At 50.8% G+C, this 26,001-nt stretch overlaps 2 protein-coding genes across 4 annotated transcripts in view; one reads left to right on the plus strand and one right to left on the minus strand.

Annotated features, from left to right (window-relative positions):
* The window catches only part of CPLX2 (complexin 2), an 83,253-nt gene that overhangs the window by 52,772 nt on the left and 4,480 nt on the right, over nt 1-26,001 (plus strand). Inside the window, exons 1-3 of one of the 3 annotated variants that reach the window (XM_081826350.1) lie at nt 17,292-17,416; nt 25,069-25,188; nt 25,324-25,499. In XM_081826350.1, the coding sequence (XP_081682476.1) occupies nt 25,158-25,188; nt 25,324-25,499 (207 nt within the window). In that variant the 5' untranslated portion in view covers nt 17,292-17,416; nt 25,069-25,157. Of the gene's footprint in view, nt 1-17,291; nt 17,417-17,661; nt 17,915-25,068; nt 25,189-25,323; nt 25,500-26,001 lie in introns of those variants that run through there. The other 2 variants (XM_006732504.3, XM_006732505.3) reach the window with 2 other exon arrangements.
* Nucleotides 1,469-26,001, minus strand: part of THOC3 (THO complex subunit 3) — a 92,106-nt gene continuing 67,573 nt past the window's right edge. Inside the window, exon 6 of the mRNA XM_081826348.1 lies at nt 1,469-1,618. Coding sequence (XP_081682474.1) covers nt 1,545-1,618 — 74 coding nt within the window. The 3' untranslated portion in view covers nt 1,469-1,544. The remainder of the gene's footprint in view (nt 1,619-26,001) is intronic.

A 26,001-nucleotide genomic window follows, 5' to 3' on the forward strand; every position in this document is an offset into this window, starting at 1 on the left:
AATGTTAAGTACATAGCAGAGGTGGTGTGTAGATGTGGCGAAAACCGCAGAGGAGCGACTTCTGCGCGCGAGGCGGAAGTGCGGGCTCCTCCCCTCTGGCCCAGGCCTGGCGCTGGCCCCGCACCGCAGCCCCACCACGGTGAAACCTGGTGCCCACGCCCCTGCTCCTGTCTCCTGCCGGGCAGGCTGCGCCCCACTGCCAGCCCGGGGCCACCACAGGCTTGCTGACAAATGTCTGTCCACTGCCCCCTGAGATATGCTGGGGCACAGGGGAATTGTCCCTCGAAGGTAAAACCATGAGTACAGAGACTTGCCAAAAGAGGCAAGAGCACAAAGTGAGCAACTGCCTCCCCCAGCCCCTTCTCTCACTGAGATCCAAGTTCAATCCTTGAGAAGACCCAAATGATAAGGCGGAAGTTCTGGAACCACGCAGCCAGAACTCAGATCCAGCTGCCTTGCACGTGCTGAGTGACCCTGAGCAAATGGCTGCCCTGCCCTACCCAGTCTCCTCCTCTGCAGAAGGGGATCATCAAGGGGCCCTCATCCTCGGGTAGTCGAGAGGATGAGCCAAGTTCATGCAGATGAAGCATGGCAGCAGCTTCCACCACATACACAGGACCTGTTACTCTTTGTCAGGCACTGGCTAGGCAGTTGCCAGGTCCTATGTCACGGCTGGCCTCAGTACCGCAGTGGGCTCAGAGAGGTACAGTGCCTTGCCGCAGGTCACACAGCCAGGAAGTGCTAAGCCAGGGTAGGAGCCCGGACCCTCCAGCTTCATGCCTGGTGCCCTTTGTCCAACACCCCTGAGCTCTCCTTTCCCCCCACCCCTGCTCCCTCACTCTGAGGGTTACCCTCTCTCCTGAATGCTTGTCCCTCCTTTGACCCTGCAACAAAGACTCTCTTCCTTTCAGCAGGGCACAGCCAGGCCTCCACCAGCTGGGTCAACCTTTTGGCTCCCCTTCAGCCTTTATGCTATTCTTACTGGCCGTCCTCCATTAAAGTCACTGGAAAAACAAGTTCTCTTTTGATTGCATGAGGCAGCCCTCCTTTTGAAGCAAAAGAAGCCACATAACCTCTCTGAGCCTTAGTTTGCCCGTAAGTGTAATGGGGTCATAACAGTACATTCGCATACAGTTGAGATCAAGATTCACTAAGGTAATGCATGTAAAGCCCTCAGGGCCGTGCCTGGCAGATGGTAAGTGCTCCTAATTAGTATTATTCCTTGTATCATTGTTGTTTGTATTATTACTACTATCAAGGGATGATGGTCGGAGACCCTGCTTTAGTCTTCAAAGAACTCACTGCCTAGTCGGCAAAACCATCTGTCCGTATTTCCACAAAGATAAGGAAGCATCCAAGATCACAGGGACCCTACAATACAGCAGAGCACAAGCGAATTCTGCAGTGTCAGAATGATACAACACTGCAGTCAAACAGGTGTACAATGATGCAGGGCCGCAGTGGGAGTGAGAAAAGCTGCACACTTCATTTATTCAGCAAACATTTACCAGGTGCCCACCACGGTCCAGGCACTATGCCAGGCTTCAACGCTGCAACACTGGGCAAACAGACGTCATCTTTGCCCCTGTGGGACTCCCACCCAGCAGAAGAGATAAACCTGGAACAAATCATTATTGAAGTTCAGTCGAGCTAAGATGAAAAGTACCTTGTGCCATAAAAATGTCTACCAGGAAACAGAGCTTAGTCTGAGGGTGTAGCCAGGGAAGGCTTCTGAGGAAGGGGGGATTAAAGGGGATGAGAGTAGAAGCAGCGGGAGCAGTCTGATGTGACCTGGAGAGGAGACATTATAAGAGGTACTCGAGGAGTGGGGAGTGGTAAAACCAACCTCCTACCATACAGCAGAGTGATCCAGCTGTAGTCTAGAGTCAAAATGCCTGGGGTCTAATCCTTGCTCTGTCATGTACTAGCTGTGACACCTTAACCAATAAAAGTCTCTCTGAACCTCAGTTCCCTCATCTGCCTAATGGGCACCATATCAACTACCTCGTTGGATTAAATGTAATAACATAGATGGAGTAGTTAGCACGATGCCAGCCAACCCAATCTTAGGATTGATAGAGGTGATAGAAAAAGGCAATCAAAATGCCTTAAGGGCAAAAAAAGGGTTGTATTAGTTAGTGTAACTAAAAAAGTCAAGGGCAGATTCTGGATTTCAGGAAGAGCTTGATCCAGGAGTCATGCAATATCCTCAGGGCTCAGTCTCTCTCTCTCTATCAGTTCTGTTTCAATCTGGATTGGCTTCCCCCTTACACAGGCTCCTTTCACACCATGACCTTGCAGCTCCAAGCTCACACTTTCTTAGCTCAGTAACTCCAACAGAAGAAGAATTTTTCTAACATTTCCAGAACAATTTCCATGACTGAGTCTTACAGGACCATCTCAAGCCATATGTCCATACCTTCATCCTAGGCTTGGATTATGCACCAGTTCCAAGAGCTTGAATGAAAGAGGATTGGAGGACTCCATCCAAACCACATGGCCAGAGAATAAGGGAAGGGTAGATCGCCAAAGGAATATTAAGCTGCTGTACAGAAGAGAGGCTTTAGGGCAACCTAAGACAACCTATGTCCACCACAGCAAGTACACAGAGACACAGGGTGTCATGCGCAGCAGTCGGTGACACACTGAGATTGCTGAATGACCACTTAGGGTCTCCTCACCCTATACCCAGCCGAGGAGCGAGCCCCATCTCCCATTCTGACCTTCTAGTCCCAGAAGAGCAGAGAGGTGAGTGCAGACCACAGGGCCAGACAGCCTGGATGCAAATCCTCAATGGCACCTTCTAGCTGTGTGATCTTGACAAGGTTCCTTGTCCTCTCTCTGCCTCTTTCCTCATCTGTGAAATGGGCATAATACTAATTCTTCACCTCATAAGGTTGTTGGGCAGCTTAAACAAGGTAGGATATAGAGAGCACATAGCACAAAGTAGCTCGATGAAGGGAGCTCCTGTTATTATCATCATTCCACAGGTTCTGGACATCAAGGGTCACATTGATTCACCCCACCCCACAGGTAAAGCCCCTTCCCATTCCTTCCAGAAGATCTACCAAAAGCCAGGGAAAGGCCACATTTGACTTCTCCCTTCCACTTGGTGAAATGAAATGTAAATATGAAAGTCTGGTTCTTGAAATCTAAGTAAATGAATCCTGCAATCTGGAGGAGCTCTAGGAGGAGGCATCAGAGACCCCTGGACAACCCAGGCCACATCATCCCTGGGACTGGCCTCCCCCAGGTTACAGGCTCTGTGCAGGTCTGCTCCGGAAGCTGGCTTCTTCCCATGCCCTTACCAAGGAGTCCAGCAGCGACCCCTCTCTGTCACCTGCCTGGCCCTGCAGGCATCCCAGTGTATGGACCCGGACCTCCCCCCAAAACATCTAGGAGGCAGAACGGATTAGGGAAGGAAAAAAAGGAAAGGAGAACGAGAGAAGGATGAAAAGAGGAAACATTTTCATTAGGCACCCGCGTGTGTTCCACACTCAGCCAGGAACCTGTGTACAAGTCCTCATCTAATCTCCATCACGGAAGTGAGCCACTATCCCCCCCGCACTTCCGGTGAGGAAACTGAGGCTCAGAGAGGTGAAGTGACCTCCCTAAGGTCACCCAGCTAGTGAACGAAAGCGCCCGCCCGCCCAGGTCTTCAGATGCACGTTGCCGCCAGGCTCCGCACTGAGCCAAGCGGGGAATCTCACAGCCCTGCAGCCGGAGTCCAAAGAGAAAGCAGGTTTCCAAGGAGAAGGAGGAGAGGTGTTGGGAACATGCAGTTATTTACAGGGTGCCGTGTGGGCTGCTGCGGGAGGAGGGAGCCACGTCCTGAGGTGAGCAGGGAGTGGGAGATGCTGGGTCCTCAGTTTCCTCATCTACAGAACCAAAGAGATGGTAACAGCAGCCTACGGGGAGATGGGGCCCAGGAAAGGAGATAGCGCATGCGCAGGGCCCGTGACGCCTGAAACACAATAGGCTCTCAGGGCTGGGGGGAGGGTGGCTGTGGTCACCCTCAGGTGGATCAGGGCGGGACCCCTGGGGTGGTGGGCCCCGGTTTCCCTAGAATTGAGGAAGGGACCTGCTTGGATCTTTGACAGAGGCTCTTAGCTCTCTAAAAATGGCAATTTGTTAAAGAAATTGTTGGGGTGCCTGGGTGGCTCAGTCGGTTAAGTGCCCGACTCTTGATCTCAGCTCTGGTCATGATCTCAGGATGGTGAGTTCAGGCCCCATGTTGGGCTCCAGCGTGGAGCCTACTCAAAGAAAAAAAAGAAAGAGAAAGAGGAAAGGAGAGGAAAGGAAAGAAGAGGAAAGGAAAGAAAAAATTGTCTAGGCAAATGAGGTCAGAGGAAGAGGACTTGGGACTGGAGACGGGAGAATTCAACCAGAGACTTGCTGCAGGTTGCACCTGCTCCTTAAAACCTCCTGATGGAAGGCCCCATTCCAGTTCGATAACATCCAGGCCCCTCCCCCTGTCTGACAAGGACCCACAGGACCTGGACAGCCCACCTCTCTGTTCTCGGGTACTACCACTACGAGTCTCCCCCTCATTCCCCACACTCCCCCTTCCTGGGCTCCATTCTGTCCCAGGAACGGGCCAAGTTCTCACCCAGCTTGGGGGAGCCTCCTTGAGGCCAAACCTTCTGCCCCAGATCTTCACACAGGCCTCTTCCACTCTTTCATATCAAGCTCAAATGTCATCTCCAGGAAGCTTTCCCAGACACCCTGCTCCATCTTTCTTTCTCACATCACCCAGTTTTATTTCTTCAGAGCACTCACCACTCTCTGAATTATCTATTTATTTGTTCATTGCCTGTCCACTCCCACCAGAAACACCATGCAAGGCAGGACCTCCTCCGCCTGGTTCACTCTGTCTTCCAGCACGGAGACATGCCCAGCCCAGAGCAGGTGCTCAGGGAACAGTGTTAAATGAGTGTATAGACGCTGATCTGTCCAAGGCATGGATGTGATGGTTAATTCTAGCTGCCATTTCCTGCAAGCCTCATGTGCCAGGGCCTGTGTCTGCACTGTCTAAGCCCTGCAGGGTGCCTGCCACAGAAGTACAATATCCTTTTGCAGATGAGTGAAACGTAGGCCTGGAGAGGGAGGCTGGCTTGCCCAAAGTCACACGGTGAAAACCCAGCCAAGTCAATGCAGGAGCTCCTTGCATTCTGCTATGCCCCGGGAGAGAAGCTCTGAAGAGCAGTATGCCATAGGAGGTGCGGGAACTCAGCGGGCCCCCAGAGTGCTCCAAGCTGATGACTGGGAGCTGTCTGCCTGTGATGGAGATGGCCGGGGCACGCCCACACCTGTCCTAACTCTCTCCCTGAGCACAAGCAGCTCCGCACTCCCCAGCCCCTTGCAATCGGCTGGCCCAAGGCTCTAGATCTGGCCAGTGAATGGTGAGCAGAAGTGTCAAGACCAGTGAGAATCCTGGCAGGAAACATGGAACGTTCCATGTGGGCCATTTGAGCAGAGCTTCATGAAGGGGTGGGCAGAGCAGGCAGATTTCACAAGGGATAGTACAGTTCCCCAGGGCCAGGCTTAGTGCAGAGCCATTACCACCTCTAAGCCTGAAGGACAAGGAGGGAGTGGTTGCCAAGCCTGCAGAGGGGACCTGTGTAGGAAGGACCGCTGCCAGGAGCAGTGGCCTTCAGCCGAGGGACACTCTGATCTTGTTGTCCTCCTGCCTCCAAACCCTGCCAGGACCTCCCGTTGATAGAAGCCAACCAGAGGACAAAGGGAACCTGTTGACTGGTCCACACAGGCCAGCCTCCGGGGCACAGATATGGTAGGGGGAGTGGATCTGGAAGAGCAAACAGAAGCAAGCCTGCAAGATCACCTCCCAGCTGGGGCTGCAGGGAACTCTGTGACACTCCAGCTATCCCTTCCTACCACAGTGACCGTAGAATCTCCATGTTGAGATGGTGGCATCCTAAGATAGCACATAACCTCCTCCCTCCAACCTCAGCCCAGCAGAGTCTGACCATAACAGTGAGAAACAAAACAAAACAACAAGCTAAGGAGAGGCTGTTGCAAAGAGAGAGGAATCTTTTGGGAAATGTTTAAAAACTGATGACTTAGAATCAGAAAGCCTACCTGGAGCCATGGGGCCTTGAAAGGATGCATTCCAAAGACACCCCAAAAGTCACCTTGAGATGGACCATAGGGCCCAGGATCAGAGGTCTTTCAAATCCATCAGATGGAAAGCAGGTCAGATAAAGGACCGGTGAGATGTTTGATGATCGTAGCTCTGGGAGAGAGCTCTGAGATGAAAAAAAGATATCCGGAACATCTGAGAGCCTCAGCATCAGCCATGACTGAGGAGGACCTCAGAGCAATTCCTGCTCCCAAACTGTCTTTTGGAAGTAGGAGCGCCAAAGCACTGCTCTGGCAGTCAAATGTTCCAACTCCAATTGACAAACAAGATGCAGACAAATTGCCAGGAACGGATGGCACCCGCCCAAGAACACTGATGCCACTCAAGGGTGAAATTGCAGAGATGTTGGCAAAAAAAAAAAAAAAAAAGTGTGCATTTTTGAGGGGCTATGGATACATCAACTGGGATCTGTGGATATGAAATTTGAACCTGGGCAAAGCTTTGAGTAGGGACCCACAGTGTGAGCCCCTTCTCTCCCTTAAATCAGCACGACGTGGGACTGTTCTGTGCAAATGAGGAGGCGGCTTTGAGACAGAGAACTGGGACCGGGGTGATCAGCTCCTTCTTGGAACATGAGAATGTTAAATGAAGGGTCCTTCCGGAGTCAGGTCCTGCTTGATCAGAAGTTTTCTGCAGGAAGGGACACACAGTCCCAAGTTACAGATTCCAGCAGGTTTCTCCTAGGTGGCAGAGACAGAAACCTCATTCAAAACAACTCAAATAGAAAGGCAAGCTTTATTGATCACACAACGGAAAAGTACAGGAGAAGATGAGGCTTAAAGCCACATCAGGAACTGGGCACTCACACACTGTCATCAGAAATTTGTCTCCTCTCCTCCCCTTGGCTCTGTTCTTCTCTGTGTTGGCATCACCTTCTGGCATGCTGTCCCTGGGTGATGGCAACACAGCCCAGCTGCTCAGGCCCACATTCTGCCAGCTCTGCAAATCCTATAGAGATAGAAAGTGTCTTTCCCACTGGTTCTAGCTAAAGTCCCAGGGCTGGCTCTCATTGGCTTAGATGTATCACTTGCCATCCCTGAGTCAAGCACTGTGGCCACAGCTAATACCGTTCTAATTGGCTGCTATGGGTCTAATGCTCACCCTTGGAAGTGGGGCATGGAGTTAGCTCCACCCAGACCATAAAGCCTAAGAGTAGGGAAGGACAGGGACTCCAAAGAGATAGCAAACAGGCCAAAAATGTATGTCAACACAGCAAATGACACCAAAAACATCCCAGTGACAAAATGCCACAGTGATGAGGCGAAAGCACAGAAGGAAATCATGGGGCTATGTGTATGGATTAAGAATGCAAAAAAAAGGAGTGGGGGACAAGTACAAGATTTAAACAAGGATGCCAGAATTACTATTGTGGTCTCTAGCCCAATAAGGAGACTAAGTCTGCCCCTGAGAGGGGGACCTCAAGACTCATGGGCCAGGACAAGCCATTTCAACTGCCAGCAGGTAGGGCCATGCCATGTACAGATTTCACCTCTGGCAAGATTGGTGGAGCGTTCATAATGGAGAAGGCTTTGGGTTTGATGTTGGTGACTCGGGGATGAGCAAGACATGATCTTTGCCCTCAAACAGTTTACGATCCAGTGCAAGGAGACAACCACGGATGTGTAAATTGATAGAGGAATAAAATGAACATCAGAGGTGCCGAGTGCTCTGTAGCAATGAGCACTATGTAGGAGAGCGGTGGTGGTAAACAGGTTGCCGAGGAGGCGGAAGTCAGATCAAGGGAAGCCCTCATGGGTCTGGACTTGATGCCGTAGGCAATAGTGAGTCATCGAAAGTTTTTGAGCATGGGAGTGACACAAGCAGGATTAAGCTTCATCGTCTTAATGGAGCCAGATAAAGCCCAGAAGAGAGTCACAGAGATGATCAAAGGGCTGGCAACAGGCCTGTGGAGGAGACAGACAAGGAGCCTTGATCAAAGTCAGGCAGAGGAGCATACAGCTTTCCGATGCTGGACCAAGGCAGGGATGGAGCCGCACCATAAAGTCAAAGAGAACGTGGCTCTTGTTCAACTCCCATCAGGAAAGGTGAGTGTCGTACACGTTTAAAAAATGTCATTTATATAACTATACCCCAAGAGGGGGTGTAGGCTGCAAACAGGCAATAAATGACTATCAAAGAGGTTCTGATAGAGTCCGGAGTTGCTGGTAGAGTCATAAAGAAAGGCTGAGGGGTACCAGGGGTGTCTGGGGATGTTCCTTATTCATTCATTAAATGGTCACTTCCTGAGGGCCTGTTTTGAGCCTGGCCCTCCTCGAGGCTCCAGGCCCAGAGACAGGAAGCAGGCATCTCCTTGTCTAATTATGTCATAGGCCTACCACTCTCTGAAATGACCCGGACTCCATGTGGGTTCCTCAATCAGCCTCTGCTTCCCCTGCCAGACAAGAGATGGAAATTTGTATATTTTTTTCACTGTTGTTTCCCCAGCACCGAGAGGGGTCTCTGGCATGTAGTAGATGCTCACTACGTATTTGCTGAGTGAATGCATCCCTCATCCTCAAGGAGTCTCCATCCTCAAAGAGTCCATAATCTAGGGAGGAAGTCAGACAAGGAAACCAACCTTAAGTGCCAAATTGAGTTTCGTTGGTGCTACAAGGTAAAGGTCCACGTGGGAGCACACAGGAAGCCTCTGTTTCAATCCTGTGTCCCAGGAGGGATTTCTTTATGCATTAGCTGAGCCATGATAGTCAACATAGAGGCTTACCAAGTGAACACAGCAGACAAGGCCATTCCTCTAGGAGCAAACAGCATGCGCAAATGCTCAGAAACACCAGGTGACAGCATGTCCAGGAGCAACATGGAACACAGGTGGCTGGAGACAGAGGTCAGGGTCGGATCATGGAGGACCCTAAAAGCCAATCTATTTAAGCATCTACTTAAAAGCCAATTTAAAGGATTTGAACTTTCTCCTGAAAGCAACAGGAAGACATCAAAGGATTTTTGCATCAGAAGTAATTAAGATCCTTTTGGTTGCTTTAACAAGAACAAAGGGGAAGGGGTAGTTATTGGCTCATAAAAATGACCAGACCTAGGAGAGCTGCAGGCACAGCTTGATCCAAGGTGTAAACGATGCCACCAGGCTAATAAGGTTCCCCGCTCTCTTTTTCTGGACTCTGCTGGCTCTAAGCTGGTCCCCATTCTGAGGCTCCATGCGGTGGCTCCTGAGAACCTCAGTTCACATCACAGTGGACCTCAAAGGAGAGTCCATTTCCCTTAGCTCAAGCAAAGTTCCAGAATCGAGTGTCTCTGGCCGGGACTGATCTGACTTTGGCCCTGTGCCTATTGCCGAACTGATGTGCTGATTGGCTCAGTCCAGGTCATGTGATCAGCCCCTAGGTTCAAATGAAATACACACCTTGGCTCTTCCAAAGCTGGTGCCACATGAGGGAGGAGTGGGTGCTAGGTGGCAAAATAAGCTGTGACCATCACGTGTTTTAAGCATGGGAATGATATAGTCAGACCCAGGTTTTAGACAGCTATGATTCTCCTTCAGATCTGGAATTCCAATTAGAAAGTCAGTCTGAAGGCAGGAGCAGTGGTTACACAGCTGGTATTAAGAGCTAGACTGTACCAAACTGAGCAGAGTGAGCAAAGGGCTGCCACAGAAGGAGACTTCTTGTATAAATCCACAGGGCATAATCTAGGGGCCCTGAGCTACAGCCTCAGTCCATTAAGGACCAGCCTGTGGCAAGGTCCCCATACAGGTGTCCTAGCAGGGTCACCCAAACTCTGGGACCAGTTGCCCGGAAGCTACACACCCAGGCTCAGCTCCCAGAAACCCATTTAATCTCCCTCTGGAAATGTGGCCAGCTGCAGAGACACACCACGCTCAAATGCTGATGCCATTACTTCTGGGCTGTGTTACCTCGAACAAAGTGCTTAACCTCTCTGAGTCTGAATATCCCTATATGAATACGAAGTGGAGGTGATGACATTTAAGGTAATGGAGGCGCTGGTGTGGGGATTAAATCAGATAAAGATTATGAATCACCTACTTCGGTGAGAGGCGTGGTGAATGAAAATGTCTTCCTTTTCAGCCCTTTCCACTTTTCCCTGGCTTCATCTGCCCAAGACGTCTCCAACCCTTTGTTTGTTTGCCAAATAAAAAGGTGGTTTGGTTTTATTTTGTTTTCCTGCCAGAAAGAAACAACTGGAGGTTGAGTGGCACAGAGCGGCTGTTTTTAGATTTGTAGGTGGAAAATTCCTCCCGTTCTTAAGCCTGAAGCCTAAGCACCCTCTGGACTTCCCTCAGGCGGTTCCCATTTGGGAACACCATATCCCGGTCCCTGGTGTGCCGCACAGGAGGGGAAGAAGCCCAGAGAAGGGGTGAAGAGGTAGAAGAAACAGCTCCCCTATTTCCCTCTAAGCTTCAAATTCTATTCTTTCTCATTCCAACTTAAACAAACTCAAAGAAATCGTGAAGCAGAGTTCTCTGACCAAGATCAGGAAAGGGAGGTCTTGTCTAATGGTCCCATTGCCCCAAACGCCAATGAAACTCCCACATTACTAGGGTGCTGGAGAGAAAGAGAATCAATGATACCTGAGGCTCGGCAGCTGTTTCATAATCGGTGTCTTTATGTGAGCCTCACAATCGCCCTGGGAGGACGGGATCATCCCCCCACTTTCACTGAGGAGGAAACTGAGTCTCAAAGAAAAGTCACACCGTCTGGCTTGGGGGGTGGGGGCAGGACAGAGGGCTGCTGAGCTTGAACCCCATCTCTAGGTGGCTGGAGCCCGAGATGACGTGGCCCCCCCAGGAGGCAGCCACCCTGTCCTTTCCCTGCTTTGGGCTTCCAGTCCCATCTGGCTTGCAAGCTGTGTGTATTTCATTCTGCTCCCCAGAGCTGCCTCTTCACTTAGACAGCACTTAGCATGTTGTATTATCGTCAACTGTTTGCGGCCATGTCTCCCCCGCCTGCTTCTGAGCGCTTCACATCGGAGGCTCCAATCTGAAAGGATCTTGAGTGCGTGAACCGGTCCACGCGCTATCACTCTACGGAGTATATGCATCTCTCACTGTGGACTAACGAGGGGAAGAGAAACTCTGAAACTTCCTTTACATCTTTGTCTGCCTAGGAAAGTGCCTGGCGTGGCGTGGGCTCTCCACACATGTTTGATGAATGAATGACTGAGTGAAAAATACCTGCCACACAGGGCTGGCGTGCAGCTGAGAGGGCTGACGTCCATAATATCCCTACAACAATGCTTGGCATGCCGCACATGTTTTAAGAAGTGTGGAGCTATATGCTGAGTTGTGACTAAGAAGGAATTCTTATCTTGGAGTTAGGAGTTTCCTTAACCAGCTGCGTGGTATTAAAAAAAGACCCCTCCCTTTTCTGGGCCTCTGTTTCCCCATTTGTAAATTGGGAACGCTGCGTTAGATGACCAGAAAGTTACATTTCATTGCTGATTTCTTATGCATGTTTCATCTCCTCCCTTCACCCCACTTCCCTCCAAACACACACACACACACACACACACACACACACACGCCCATCAATCTCCAAAATAGCATTCTGCTATTCCTCGGCGGGCGTTCTCTCGCTCTTTCATTTCCTTGACCAGAAGCTCCAGGAGCTTATTAACCTCTGTTGTCTTGTCCACGTTCCTCAAATATTCCCTCAGATTCATTTTATCAAAGAGCAAGATCTGTTCTGTGGGCCAGGGTGTGCTGGTCCTAAATGGAAAGCAGAAGTCATTTCCAACTCATTCGCCCCAAAAATGCAGGGGTTCTACCAGCTGCCTTTGCACCAAGACAGAAAGAACATTTATCTTCACAAATGTAGGCGACACCGTGGAGGCAGTCCTGCAAGGGACAGGGGAAAAAGCCTTCCATTCCAAAAGGAGTGATGAGGCTGAAAAGGAAAAGTTCCTCCTAGAACAGGAACAAAATCGCACTCCAGGGTCACTTCCAACTCCCTAATCCTAGGTGTTAAGATTCATGGAATTTAAGATCCTAAAGTTGTGAGTGAATGTGTGTAATTAGTTGAATCTAAGCTTCTGTGAATCCTAAAATATTCTATGATTTCATGATTCTGTACTTTTTTTCTATAAGAACACGGCCCAGAATCACATGAGTGTCAGATTTCAGTGGCCCAAGGCAAGGGTTTTTCAACTAGTGGGTGTATCCAAACCACCTGGGGGCTTGATACTGAAGCAAATTCCTGGGATCCCATCTCAGAGATTTTGGTTTGGTCCACATGGGAAGAGGCCCCAAAATCTTTTTTAACAAGTCTCCCACCCTGGAGGTTCTGAGGAAGAGTGGGCCACTCTTGGACATACAACGTTTAGAGAGCCTGTCATTCTAGATTCTGTGATTCTAAATGTTATCCTAAAAAGGTCTTTGCTTATGATTCTAGTATTCTGGAACTCTGTTATTCTGTTTCCATGTGCTTAAGGAGAGGATTCAAAGATGTAAAAACTGTCTTTCTGAGCATGAGCTTCACATGGGGGAGGGAAAGGGGACCAAGTGTGACGAGGATGGAGGGACATTCTGGAAGGGGGACCTCTTGAGGACACGGGGCAAACTCTGATGCTCCACCCATTGTGTCTGAGCAAGTCCAGGGCTAGGACTCAGATGAGGAGGCTTGGTGGGATGCAGTGTCTGGCTCTGGGCTGACATGAGCATCTAGGGTCATCGGAAGAATTCCTGATGGAAAGGGTGGTCCAACCACATCCTGGAGAGTCAGAAGGGCTTACGTTGGAGAAGGGGAGGCAGAAGCCCCAGCAGAGAGCTCGAAAAAGAACCAGGCAAGGGAGGAAGGATTTATCACCAAAACATCCTCCCTATGCCGGATGGTAGGGGAACTACAGACTGGCGTGGCAGACATGAAAATGTAAGGTTTCAGGAAAACTCAAGATGAGAGGGAGCTAACAGTGTGGGGATATCCCAGGGTACACTGCGTGGGCTGCAAGAGGACTGCTTTGACATGCTAATGAGTGCCTGGATCTGGGAGGGTGGGGATGGGATGAAGGGTAGCAGAGGACCTCTGAGGAGCTGGTAGGAGGATGCTGGTCTGGGGAGGGGCTCTGAGTTGGGGGCAGGGCTCTGGGATAGAGAGGGGCTCCTCAGGGGATTCCCACACACACACTCTGTGCCACACCAATGAGTCAGGGTTCAGATGCGAAGCCTGGAACCCTCTTTCTGGGAAACAAAAGTGGATAACGGAGAATCCAAAGGTTTATACAGCTTCCCAGGGGCGGGCAGAAGCTAGTAGGTTGGGCTGCCAAGGGCCGCCGTGGTGGGGGGAAAAAATAGAAAAGGAGGCATCAGTCACACTCAGTGACACATTTATGCCTGCACAGTGGTGATGACACACTCCTGGCTGCACATACACATCCCTTCTGTCCCACAATGACAGTGACACGTGTGCCAGTCCGCTATGACACACCTACACCTTCACCCTTGCCACCGATGATGGCCCCGTGTCAAACTGATGGTGGCACCCTATCCCCTGTGTCATCTCTCGTTGACAGTGACACTTAGACACACACCATTACACAGAGATGGTGACATGTCCAGAGACTTTGCAGCTGCCACAGTCAGTGGCACCCTCTGTGCTTGTACCCTGCACAACCTGCCCAGCTGCAGGTGGTAACTTTGCCTTACACCCAACCCATCGCACAATGCCATTAACATACTCCACTGTAACAACAGCCCACTTGCCTTTACACCTGGTGACGCACTCACAGCGGAGACCCTCCCCAACAGGAGGTGTGAATCACACGGCGACAGACCTACACCTGTCTGGCTAGCACCTGTGTCCCTCCACGTGGATGCTGCCCACTGCCCCCGGCATGGCCCCACGCTGGCGGGCACACACACATACGCACCACTGCACACCAATGGGTTTACCTTCACACTGCCATTCCATGTTGAAGGAGACAGACCAGGCCCTTGGCCTCACATCCTGACCGTGGCACCCTAGCCATTATCAGTGACAAGGAGGGAGGCGCTCATCAGATGAGCAAGGTGGCCTGGAGCCCTTCCCTGTGCACCACCCCCACAGTTCTGTTTCTGCATCTGGCACATGGGCAACCCCCTCAAACCAAGACCAACTCTGCCCCTCCAGGCTCAAGTTAGAATGGCAGGTTGTGGAGTCAGCATCTGGAGCATTCAGATGCCTCCCTGCACCCACCGGCTCAACTCCCAGCTGAGGCCAGCCCAGCCAGCAGGCTCTTCTTCACATCCCGCATTGCATCCAGAGTGCCCTCTGGACTGAGACAACTGCAGTAAAAAAATGGGCTGACCTTTGGACAAACGCCATTCTCACTGATCACCGCATTTATGGGCTCTGACAGTTGTCATTCTTCACACACTGTTCCTCAATCCGCACACAAAGTACTGACATTAGCTCTCTTGATTGCTTTCCTAGTGAACATTCAAGGCATGTATGTATAATTTTAAAAATCTGTTCAAATCTGGCCCCCTGCCCCAGACCACAGGGCTTATAAATAGAAGTGGAGATTCAGTATGAGCCAGGGTAAGACACCTTTAGCAGAGCCACATCCATATTTTACCAGGTGACTCTTAGAAGCTGTCTACAGAGCAGGCTCGGCAAGGACCTGAGGCTGGCTGGGGGAGGGGGGACTCACAGCGGGCTGGATTAGAGATGCAGGAGATAAAGGAGATGCTGACAACCCACATGGCATGAGGACCCCAATCTGGGTGTGAATTCAAGACAGGTTTGGGTTTTTTTGTTTTTTGGGGGGTTTTTTTGGTGAGAAACTGGAGAACAGGGAAGATGATAAATGTCAATGTAAAAAAAAAAATCTGCAGAGCAAAAGTTACATTTCCATAGGCTGTGGGATGTGTCAGAAGAGAAACAGCCCAGGGGGGTGAAAGGACCCTGGAGCTCAGCGTCAAGCAGGCCTGGGCTGGAATTCTGGCTATGCCAAATACTCACTGTATCTCCCAGGGGATCGACTTCCCTGTCTTGGAAATAGAGATTTGTGTGAACTAAAGGAGAGAATGTAATTTATGCAAAGCACCAAACTAAGCACCTGAGACATAATGGGGGCCTGATGGTTGCTATGATTAGTAGGATTATAATCATTAGGAAATGGCTGAAATATTTAGTGACTTTTCTACATGGACAGTATTTAGGAACTATGTCTAGGCTGGCAAGAGTGAACAGGGAACAAGTACTCAGCTCTCCATCATCTTTCTTCAATGGAAAGCATCAGTGGCTACAGTGCCCTGATTTACCCCCAATTATTCAACAGGATGAAGCCAACAAGGCTTGACTGAGCTGTCCTTTTATCCACCAGTAAGATTTTCTGCAGCTAGACATGTTTCATGTCAGCTCATACAATTTTTTATAGACTCACAGAAGCTTGAGTTCAAAGGGGGCATTAGCTGTCACCTGCCACCCAACTGTCATTTTCCAGGGAATGGGGAACTCACTACCTAATATGAGGCAGTCCATGCTATGGCTGGACAGCTCCAATTGACAGAAGATTCTTTCTCGTAGAGCTTCTGACTGCCTCCCTTTACCTTTCCGCCTTTGCCCTAATTCTGTCTTCAGGACTGGTAAAAACAATAGTACTCCTCTTTCCCTGCAGTGGTCATTCATTCATACAACAAGCATTTCCTTAGCACCAACTCTACCAGGCACCATGCTAAGTATTGGAATTACAAACTGAGCAAGACTTGCCCTTTAGCATCTTCTCCTCCAGGTGAAACATCTTCAAATCCTTCAACTCTCCCTCATTTGATCTGATTTCCAGACCCCCACCACCAAACCATCCTTTCTCTCCTAAACATACACAAGTTTATTAAGTCCATCTTAAAGTACAGTGTCCAGAAATGAGCTCAGTTTTTTTCTGAAGGAGAGTTGGATTTTTAGCCCAGCTTGGTTGATGTCTACGTTAAAGATAAAGCCCATTGTGGAAAAACCCCAATTGTAACTAGAGTGCTGCCAGCCAGGTCCCATTCACTGAGCTTCTGTTCTAGAAGAACAGGGAGAAAGGAGGGAGAAGGAGAGAGAGGAGGAGGACTGTGAGTCTTGAAATGGCATGATGTCAGATCTCCCTGCCCAGAACTCCCCTCAGGCATTAGTGGCAAGTCTAAGTCACTCTAATCAAACAGCCTCCCCTCTGCCCCTCCTCCATTAGTGTCTGCCTCAGGAAAGGAAAGAAAAATTAAAAATAAGCATGCTGATGGACCAACACAGTGTTAAACAGAACTCAGCCATAAATGAAGGGCCTTCCCTATACCAAACCCCATAGCCTGTAAGGGGAGAACAGAGATGAGCCGCAGAAGAGGACTCTACAGGCAAGGAGGGTAGTTCTACCAATGGCCTCTGACCTGTGGAGGTCCCTCGCTTTAAGGTTTCTGCTGTGAATTTGTGCAAAGGAACAGTCCCCTCCTTTTGGAACAAATCATACCTCCTTCCTCCCCCAAATCCTGTACCTCTGCAGCTCTTGCTGCCCCCTCCTTGGAAGGAAGCCATCCCCTTACAGAGGCAGAAGTCATCTCCACTCTGACATAACCCTGATTGATGCATAAACTCCTGCAAATCTTCCAAAGGCCTGATGCAAGGCCCCTCCTCTCCTAAGCCATTTTCTTACACATTGGTCTGGATTAAAGGAAGCATTTTAGAGCCAAAAGATGGCAGGCAGAATGGAGAGGCTCATTAGGAGCCAGTAATAAAATGAGAAATGAGTGTGAGAGGAGGAGGAAAGTCCTGGGGGATGGGGGCAGATGTTGCCCTGCCTCTTGGAGGTCCCTTTTCTTCCCTGGGCATACAAGAGAAAGAAATAGGCTTCTAGAATAAAGTTTGCCAAAGGATTCCTTATTCTTCACAGGATATCAGCTCTACAAGGCATTGGCAAGTGAATTTTACACTGAATTTTGCAGCAGTTTTCTTCCTCAGGGTCCACATGAAGGATTCCTTACCCCCTGTTGGGGCCTTACCCACATGATCCATCAGTGTTTCTTGAGTAATCCTGTGCCAGGACATGATGCTGAGGGGCTGTAAAGATGATCTGATGGTGGTCTGTCCTATAGGAGCTCACAGGCAAGAGACAAGCAAATAAAGGAACCAGAGCCTCTGAAACGGGTGTGTCTAGGGGGTGGCAGAAATCCCGAGAAGAGTGTGACCAATTCTTCCTGGAGGAAGCAGGAGGGCTTTCCTGAACGGGTGATCTTTGAGTTTTGCTTTAAAGAGCCCTCCATCCTCCCCTCAGTGCAGTGAGGCAACAAGCTTGTGGTCTTAAGAGCTCTGGCCAGAACAGGTGGCTGCAGGGGGGGATTGGCGGGAGGGGGGTGGAGGCGGGGGGGGGGGATGTCTTGTGGGGAGGGGACAGCGAAAGGTGGAGGAGGAAGGGGACAGGAGAGAGAAAAGAGAGGGGATTAGGAGGAAGAATGGGAAAGGGAGAGGAAGGGGGAGGAGGAAGAGAGAGGAGAGAGGGAGGAGATGGGGGGAGAGGAAAAGAAGAGGGAGAGGCACAGGGGGAGAGAGAGAGAGAGAGAGGGAGGGAGAGGGAGAGAGGGAGAGAGAGAGAGAGAGATTTGAATTTCCCATCTGGAAGGGGAGCGGTAGCACGTCAGGGCCTGGCTGAGGGGCGTGATTGGAGGGCGCCTCCGGCAGCCGCCCGCGGCAGCAGCCACGGCCCCAGCTCGCCTGGTGGAGTTGCACGAGGCGGCGGCGGAAGCTGGAATAGCAGAAGGAACCGCCTCGCTGAGTACGCCCGGAGCCCTGCAGTGGCTCAGACGGTTTCGTGGACCGCCAGGTCGGTGCTGACCACGGGCCGGGAGGGCGGAGTCGGGCTGTGGACAACAGGGTCCCGGCTCTCGCTGTGAGGCTGCAGGGCAGCCTGGGAGGCTGGGGAGTACGGCTTTCGAGGGGACAGCTCCCCAAGACTGGCCGGGAGCCGGAAAGGGCGGCTGCGCGGCAGCAGCTGGGACTTTCCTGGGCGCGCTCGCCGTGGTGCTGAAAGGACAGCTCCCCGCGAGGGTGAAAACGAGCGGGCGGAGGGAAGGGAGTGAAGCCGGAGCAAACTGGGAAGGGGGAGTGGAACCCTCTGACCCGGAGACCTCCGGGCAGAAGCCCGAAACAAGCCGGCTCCCAAGGAGCCAGGACCGCCTCGAGGGCGGCGGGAGACTCAAGTCTGAACCTAGAGAACAACTTCGAGCTCACGGGGTTGGGGATGAGGGGGGACGTCGATCTAAGCTACTTCAGGCTGTGGTTAACCTGGAACCCTCCAGAGCCCTCTTCGCGCGGGAGGAGGGAGCCGCCCCCGAAGGGTTTCCGGCTCTCGGAGTGAGTCAGAGGGCGCCGGGAGGGGGGAGGATCGGCCGAAGGTGGAGGGGAGGAAATCCTAAAACGTCTATTGGAGGTGAGGGACCAAGGGGACTATTTGTCCTCGGAGGAGGAGTAGCCAAGGTTTGGTCAGCGCACGTTCTCTGCCTAGGGTCATTAGTTACCGTCCCATCTAAGGCCCTCGCGGGCCCCACTCTGCCCCCTCCCCCATCAAAGTTTGATACCTGGCTGTGTCTTGGGGTTGGAGCTTTGTGTGTTGGGGGAGGGGCGCTCTCAGTGGCCAACCGGGAGCTCCGGGGCAGAGCTGCTGGCTGTGCTGGTCTCCGAAGGGGACCGGGAGAGGGTCCCCAGGATTCTTATCCTCTACTGCGGGGGAACCGCGAAGCCCCCGCCACTTTCGCTTTTCGGAGGGAGCCGGTTCCCTACCCCCTCCCATCTTCCACTGCCCCTTCCCCTCCCCCAGTGCTTCTCCTTTCCAGGGGCATAGAGTGGGGGTGGGGTGGGGGATAAAGGGACATCCCCTGTCTCTGCCACCGCCATTAGCCTTAGGGTCCCCTGTGAAAAGCAGATGAGTGTTGGATTGAGTTGCGGTGAATATAGCCTGGACTTGAGCCATAAGAACAGAAAAACAGCCACAAGGACAAACACTGCAGGTGCCCGAATCTGCTTGTCGGATGGCGGGGCCCAGTCCCGAAACCGCTTGGGGCTCAGGAGGCCAAGCCTGAAGAGGTACCTCCGCTGCCTTCCGGAGGAAGCCGGGAGGGGAAAGCTGAAGATGTGTCCTAGGTCCTGGATGCTCTAAAGGCACGGAAACGTGCTGCAGCAGCACCCCTCCCTCTCCCCCTTTTTGTCTCCCCTCCCCCAGCCCAGCATCACAACCACCACCACCCCACAACCACCACCACCACCACCACCACCCTTCCCGCGCAGGGATAAACCAAGGTTTCCCGCAGAACCGCTGAGGAGCGCCTCCTGGCGGTCTGTCCAAAATTCTCAACTGCATGCAACCTGCCCGACCTCAGCACTCCTACAGGCATATGGCAAAATATCTACACACACGCCTGCACACACGCTCACGCAGACTCACACGATGCCTAAGTTCAGAGTTAGACACGCAGGATCATACTCTGAATGCGTATACTCACATACTTGCTGATACACATTAAATTCCAACCCAACAAATATGTCATGAGGCTCTACCATGAACCAGGAGATATTATAGGCTCTGGGATAAGGGAAATGAACAAGATATAGGCCCTTCCCTGAAAGGAGCTCAGAGTGATCAGGAAGGGAAAGACACATAGCTGGACAGAGCACCAGAGCTGGAGGCAGGCAAGGGTGCCCTAGAAAGTACCATGGGTCTCAGAAGAGGAAGACACCATCACATCTCACCCAGGAGATCCGGGATATTTCATAGAGGGAGTGATGTTTGAGAGGGAGCTTTGAAAATCAATATTGCTGCTGCTGCTGACAGTGATGATGACGACAGCTAATATGTACTGAGCACCTACTACGTGCCAAACACTAGGCTGAGCACTTTATTTGTATTATCTCATTTAATGCTCACCTCATGCCTTGGACATAGGTATTATTGTCTCCATTTTACAGATGAGAAAAGATTAAACCACTTGGTCAAGGTCACTTGGTAAGTAGTGAAGCTAGGATCTGAACTGGCAGAGAGGAGGTGAAGAGGCTCTCAGCCTGTAAAAACAGCATGAACAAATGCCCAGTGGTTTTCGAATAGAATATGTGTTGGGGGATAGCTGAAGCAGAGCCACATGCGAGGAATGGGGAAGGAATGGCAAGGCAGGCAGGTGCTAGACTGTGCAGGACTTGAAGGTCAGCACAAGGACTGTGGTCAGTTTAACAAGGCCATGGGGAGCCATTTCAGGGTGTGTGTGATGAGCAGATCTGCCCGTTAGGCAGATTAATTGGACAGCCACGTGGAGGATGGATGAGAGCTGAGGGAGGGACAGAGGTAGAGGTTATGCACAAATCCAGAACCTCGAGGCCCTGAACCAGGACATTAGCAGCCAGCCATAGGAGAAGAGGGTGTGGATGCAGGATGCACCATGAAGCTACAGCCTCCGGACTTCTCTCTCAGCACCCCATCTCAGTTTTAACTCACCAATTCCTTGTGTGGTCTTTTGTCCAATGTCTATCTTCCCAGCTAATTGAATGCTGTGAGAGCAAATGTGACTCCCTTGTTCCCTGCCACAGCCCAGCATCCAGAACAGTACCTGACAGAGTAGATGCTCAAAGAATATTGGTAGTGTGAGTGAGTGAGTGAGTGAGTGAGTGAATAAAGAAATCACTGACTCCAGAGTTTTCAGCTGAGGCGACTGGAACAAGGCACACTAGAAGAAAAGACGGTTGGGTGAGGGAAACAAGGGTGAGATTGATCGTTGGGCAGATTGAATCTGAGATTATCCATGTGACAATATTCAGCAGAGAGTTAAATGTGCAAGTTGGGGGGGGGTGTCTGTGAATAAAAAAGGGCATAAATCAATAGGGTTAGGTGATATTCCCAAGCGAGGCAGTGGGGGAAGGAGCGACAGCAGGAGGGGCAAGAGGGAGAGAGATTGCTTGGGGAACATCTACATTTTAAAGGAAAGAAGTCAGCAAAGGAGAGACAGAAGATTTGTCTGAGAAGGAATCTGAAGACCACAGGAGTACTCTCTCACAGGATTCAGGAAATCCAGGAAGAGGGATGAAAAATAGAGGGATGGGAAGAGAATAGGGCCATCACCAACATCTGAGGCTACAGAAGGATGGGAGAGCTGGAGAGCTGTGAAAACACTCCGGGGTCTGGCATCTGGGAGGCCTCTGGTGACTCTGATGAGGGCAATTTTGGTGGCAGTGCAGAGGCAGCAGATCTCTGCCTCACAGAGCCGCAGGGCTGACCCAGCGGTGAAGGAGTGGAGACACCAACTGGAGACCCCTTCATCACAAAGGTAGAGGGCAGAGATGAAGGGAAAGGTGGTTCAGAGCAGGAGCTAGAGAAGAAAGGGGATAAAGAGACCTATAGAGAAGAGACTGAGGATGTGAGGAAGAGGGAGCATGAAAGGCTCTAGGAGGAGGTGTAAGGAGAGAAGATCTGCAGCACAGGCAGATAGATTAACTTCAGGAGGAAGGAGGGGGACCTCGTCTTCAGACGCTAGGAAGGAAAGTTGCAGGAGCTCATACCAGCTGGCATCAATCATTTTGATAATGATAATAGTCATCATTTACTGAGCCCCCCCATGTGCCAAACACATTGCATACAGTATTTCTAACCTTTCAAAGTGGTATTGTAATCCTCACTGTATAAGGGAGAGAGGTTAAGTCAATTACTCACCATCACAGAGCTAAAAAGTAGCAGATTCAGGATCAGAGTTAGGTATGCCTGACTCAGAGCCCACAAGCCTTCCAGTGCACCACATGAACTGGGAGGAAAGTCACCTGTTGAAGGGGATAGGGTAGGATGACACTGGGCCTTGAGAAATTGGTTAGGGAAGCCTCAACAGGATGAACAAGAAATTACTGGAGAGCTGAGAGAGCCACACTGGGAGTGGGTAGTAAGACTCTGGGGTGGACCCAAGAAGCCGCTAAATAATCCCAGCAGGCTTCAACAAGGGGGGCACCTACAGCGACAAGGATATAAGTATCCAGAAGACTCAGCCCTCAACTGAGTAGATGTACTTTGCAGATTGGGGGGTGTGGAGGGGTACTAATCAGTGTTTGCTGAATGAATGCTTAGAAGCAGAAGAGTCCAGAGAAGGAGATGGTGTGGTGATAGAGAGATGGCATGTTGATTTTGAATGGTGCCATGGGATACCCAGAGGGAGGTGTTCAAGAGGAAGGCAAGCATATTTCTTGACTCATTTATTGCCTATTTCCCTACACACACACACACACACACTCACTCACACCACACACACTCCAGAATATAATCTGCATGAGGGCAGGATTTTGTCTGTCTTGTTCACTGTTATACCCCAGTGCCTAACATATTGCCTGGTACATAGTAGGTGCTCAATTGAAACTTGTTGGGTAAATGAATATAGGGGTCTGAGAGCCCACAGAAGATGTCTAGGTATCATTAAAGCCCAAGAAAGGATGAGTTCCCCCAGGGAAACATTAGAGAGGAAAAAGAGGCACAGGCTAAAGTCAGAGTCCTAGGGAACACACTTACTGAAGAAAGGAAAGGAACAAGAGGAGGCAGCAAAACTGGGGGGGGGGGAGCAGTAGGAGAGGAGAGAGTACGGTAGGAGATGGGGGAGAGGAAAGAACTGAGTCACAGAACCAAGACAGGAGAAGGATTTGAGGATGCAAGGGGGTGGCCAGCAGTTCAAATGCTGCAGAACTGCTCCAACAGAACCGCTGGGAAGAGGACCCAGAAGATCATCTGGTCCAGGAGAGAGACTTGCCAGAGCAGCAAGTTAGGGATGATGCTGGACCTAAAGCCCAGGTGCCCTGTGGACCAATTTGAGACATCTCAAATTAGAGTCCTGCATCCTCCAGCACCACCTGCCAATTCCTTGAGCTGCATGGAAACACAGAGGAGGAACCCAATAGTTCCTGAAATCATTTGATCATTAAATTGTTCATTTCCTGTTCTTAGAAATGTAGTCTCTTCGCAATGTTTTTGAGTCAAGTGAAAACATCTTAATTGACTGAGCTGAGCTGCCTTCAAACTCAGAATTCTGGGTCAGGGTGGGTTCTCTTGCATTTCCTGGAAATCCTGCTCCTTTTTTGCATGTCCTTACAAATACGCAGTCAGCAATGGCCAACATTAACTAGCAGCTGCTACACACCAGGCACTTGACCAGTACCTCCTCTTCTTCGAGCATCAGTACAAGGGTAGGCTTAATACTCCTCTCACTGGCAAGGAGCACACTGCTTTCCCAGGGGCCACAGGCAGGGAGTATTGGAGCCTGGACTTCTAACCAGGTGTGTCTGATGCTAAAGCCCCTGGCGATGTTTTTCTACTCCATTATGATTTGCCCTCCTCCAAACAACCTGTCAGGTGGTATGATCACATAGAAGTCCTCAAATAAACTCTTGGGCCCCATTTGATAGAAAGATCTCAGTCTGCTGATATGTTTTCTCATTTTGAAAGAAATGAGGAAAATCCATCATCAACCAAAAGCCAGTGACCTTGAACTCAACCTGGTTGTGATATCCAGCCTGCTTCTCTGCCGCCATTTCCCTTTTTCCTCCTAGCAAATCATAAAAACCCCAAGGCTGCATGCACTGACGGGCCCGGTGGGGGGGTGGGGGGAGGCCTGGCCCCAGGTGACTACATCACACTTTGGATAGCTCATGCATGTTCCCATCCACACCCAAAAGGGGATTTGTAATGGATTTGTCTATGAGAAAAACCAGTGAAACTGAATGGTGAAAGCAGAAAGGAAATCTAAGAGTTATATCAGGGTTCAAATTCTCGGGGATGTGGGGGGAACAAGGTAGAAGGAGGTCAACAGTGGATGGAAGCTCCAAGCTCTCTACCCCTCCCCACTAACACTGGAATACTTCCACTTCTATGTATTTTGCATATTGAGATTCCCATTAAGATTTTATTTGGAGAGGGCGCCTGGGTGGCTCAGTTGGTTAAGCGACTGCCTTCGGCTCAGGTCATGATCCTGGAGTCCCGGGATCAAGTCCCACATCGGGCTCCCTGCTCAGCAGGGAGTCTGCTTCTCCCTCTGACCCTCTTCCCTCTCACGCTCCCTCTCTCATTCTCTCTCTCGCAAATAAATAAAATCTTAAAAAAAAAAACAGATTTGATTTGGAGAAAACCTTCTGAGGCCAAAAAAAAAACAATAAAAAAATATAATAAAAACTGAAGGTAATTGAGAGAGAAGGGGAGGACTAACATAAGCTGAGTGCTTACAAGGCCCATGCTTGGTGCTTTAAAGGCCCTAAGCCCCAAGAAGATTATCATGTCTCCAAACCCCCCCTCCATGTGCAATTCAAAATAAAAACCAATATGAAGCTATAAAACACAAAAACTTACATGTTTGTTGCAATAAAAATAACTTATTTCTACATTTGTCTAATTTCAGAAGTCTGGATATGTTCATCCAAGCTGACTGTTTTTTTTTTAATGGGCCTCTGATTGGCTGGGGCCCTAAGTGTGCTCATCCCATCTCGGGGTTGACCGAGTGGGGCCCAGGCTGAAATTGTGCCCAGTGTCCACAGTAGCCTTGGGAAAAGAGGCACTGCCACTCTTTCATATAGTCGAGGAAACTGGGGCACAAGGGGGTTCAGTAATGGGCCGAATGTCACATGGCAAATAAGGAATGAGGGAGGCATGAGAACCCAGGTCTGTCTGCCTGACTCCAAATTCCAGGTTCTTTCTAGCATGCCTGAGTTCTTTCTAGCACTCTTGGCTTCAACCAAATTAAAGCAATATGGTCAAGATGAAGGTTTTACAATCGGAATCTGGAGATATATGACCACACATTTGTGCCTGGCCTACAACAAGCCCTGAGGAAATTACCCCTTTCCACCTCCTCTCCATGGGCGCCAGGGCATTGGGTCTTGACTTTAGCTGACGGAGCCTGGGGCCTGAACCAGGGCGAGGCTGCCATCTATCTGTGCAGAAGCCTCTCGCGTCTGATCCCCGACTCCATTTTGCAGGTTGACACATCTCTCTGAGCCAGGCCTTGCCAGGAGCCCTGCATGCAAACTTGGCTGCGGGCTAGGGCACGCTAACTGGAGCTGGCATCATGGACTTCGTCATGAAGCAGGCCCTTGGAGGTGAGGCCCGAGCCCAGCACCCCTCACTCCCCAACCTGGGTCCCAACCCAGGTGGGAGGGGTCCGCAGAGCACCAGGCCCCTGTATCCCTAGCCCTGACCCCCCTGACCCCCCCTCCCCAACCCATCCACTGTAGGGGCCACCAAGGATATGGGGAAGATGCTGGGGGGAGAGGAGGAGAAGGACCCAGACGCGCAGAAGAAGGAGGAGGAGCGACAGGAGGCTCTGCGGCAGCAGGAGGAGGAGCGTAAGGCCAAGCATGCGCGCATGGAGGCTGAGCGCGAGAAGGTCCGGCAGCAGATCCGAGACAAGGTCAGCACCTCCCGACTGCCCAGAGAGTAGAAGGCACCGAGGTCAAGCCGGTACCCCCCAAAACCCGGCCTCGGGCTCCCCTGAATCCCTCCTCTCGCTTTAGACCTAGCTCTCTCTGAGCACCACTCTCCTCATAGGGTACAGCGAGTGTCACTGGAACAGCTCCCTCAAAAGAGCGTTATGGGGATTAAATAAGATAATGCACATGAGAAGTGCTCCCTAAGGTTTGCTGCTATGGTCCACAATCTTGTACCTAAGACAGTGGAGACCAAATGTTTGCAATCCAGAATTTGGGAATTTTAGGCAAGTACCGTAGTGCCCTGAGCACCTGTTATGGTTACATGTCACTCTCAATGGGTCTGAAGCTGCCACCCTAGGCCAAACAGTTCAGTACATGTCTAGTCTCACCACTGCAAAAAATCAAGGCTATTAAGTAGCCTCCCATTAACTCAAATCAAGTTTTGTCATCCAAACATAGGGGAGGACTTTCAGATGTCAAATC

This window comes from Leptonychotes weddellii, chromosome 7, assembly GCF_054177405.1.
Source record: "Leptonychotes weddellii isolate Sample4059 chromosome 7, ASM5417740v2, whole genome shotgun sequence".
Lineage (NCBI taxonomy): Eukaryota > Metazoa > Chordata > Mammalia > Carnivora > Phocidae > Leptonychotes > Leptonychotes weddellii.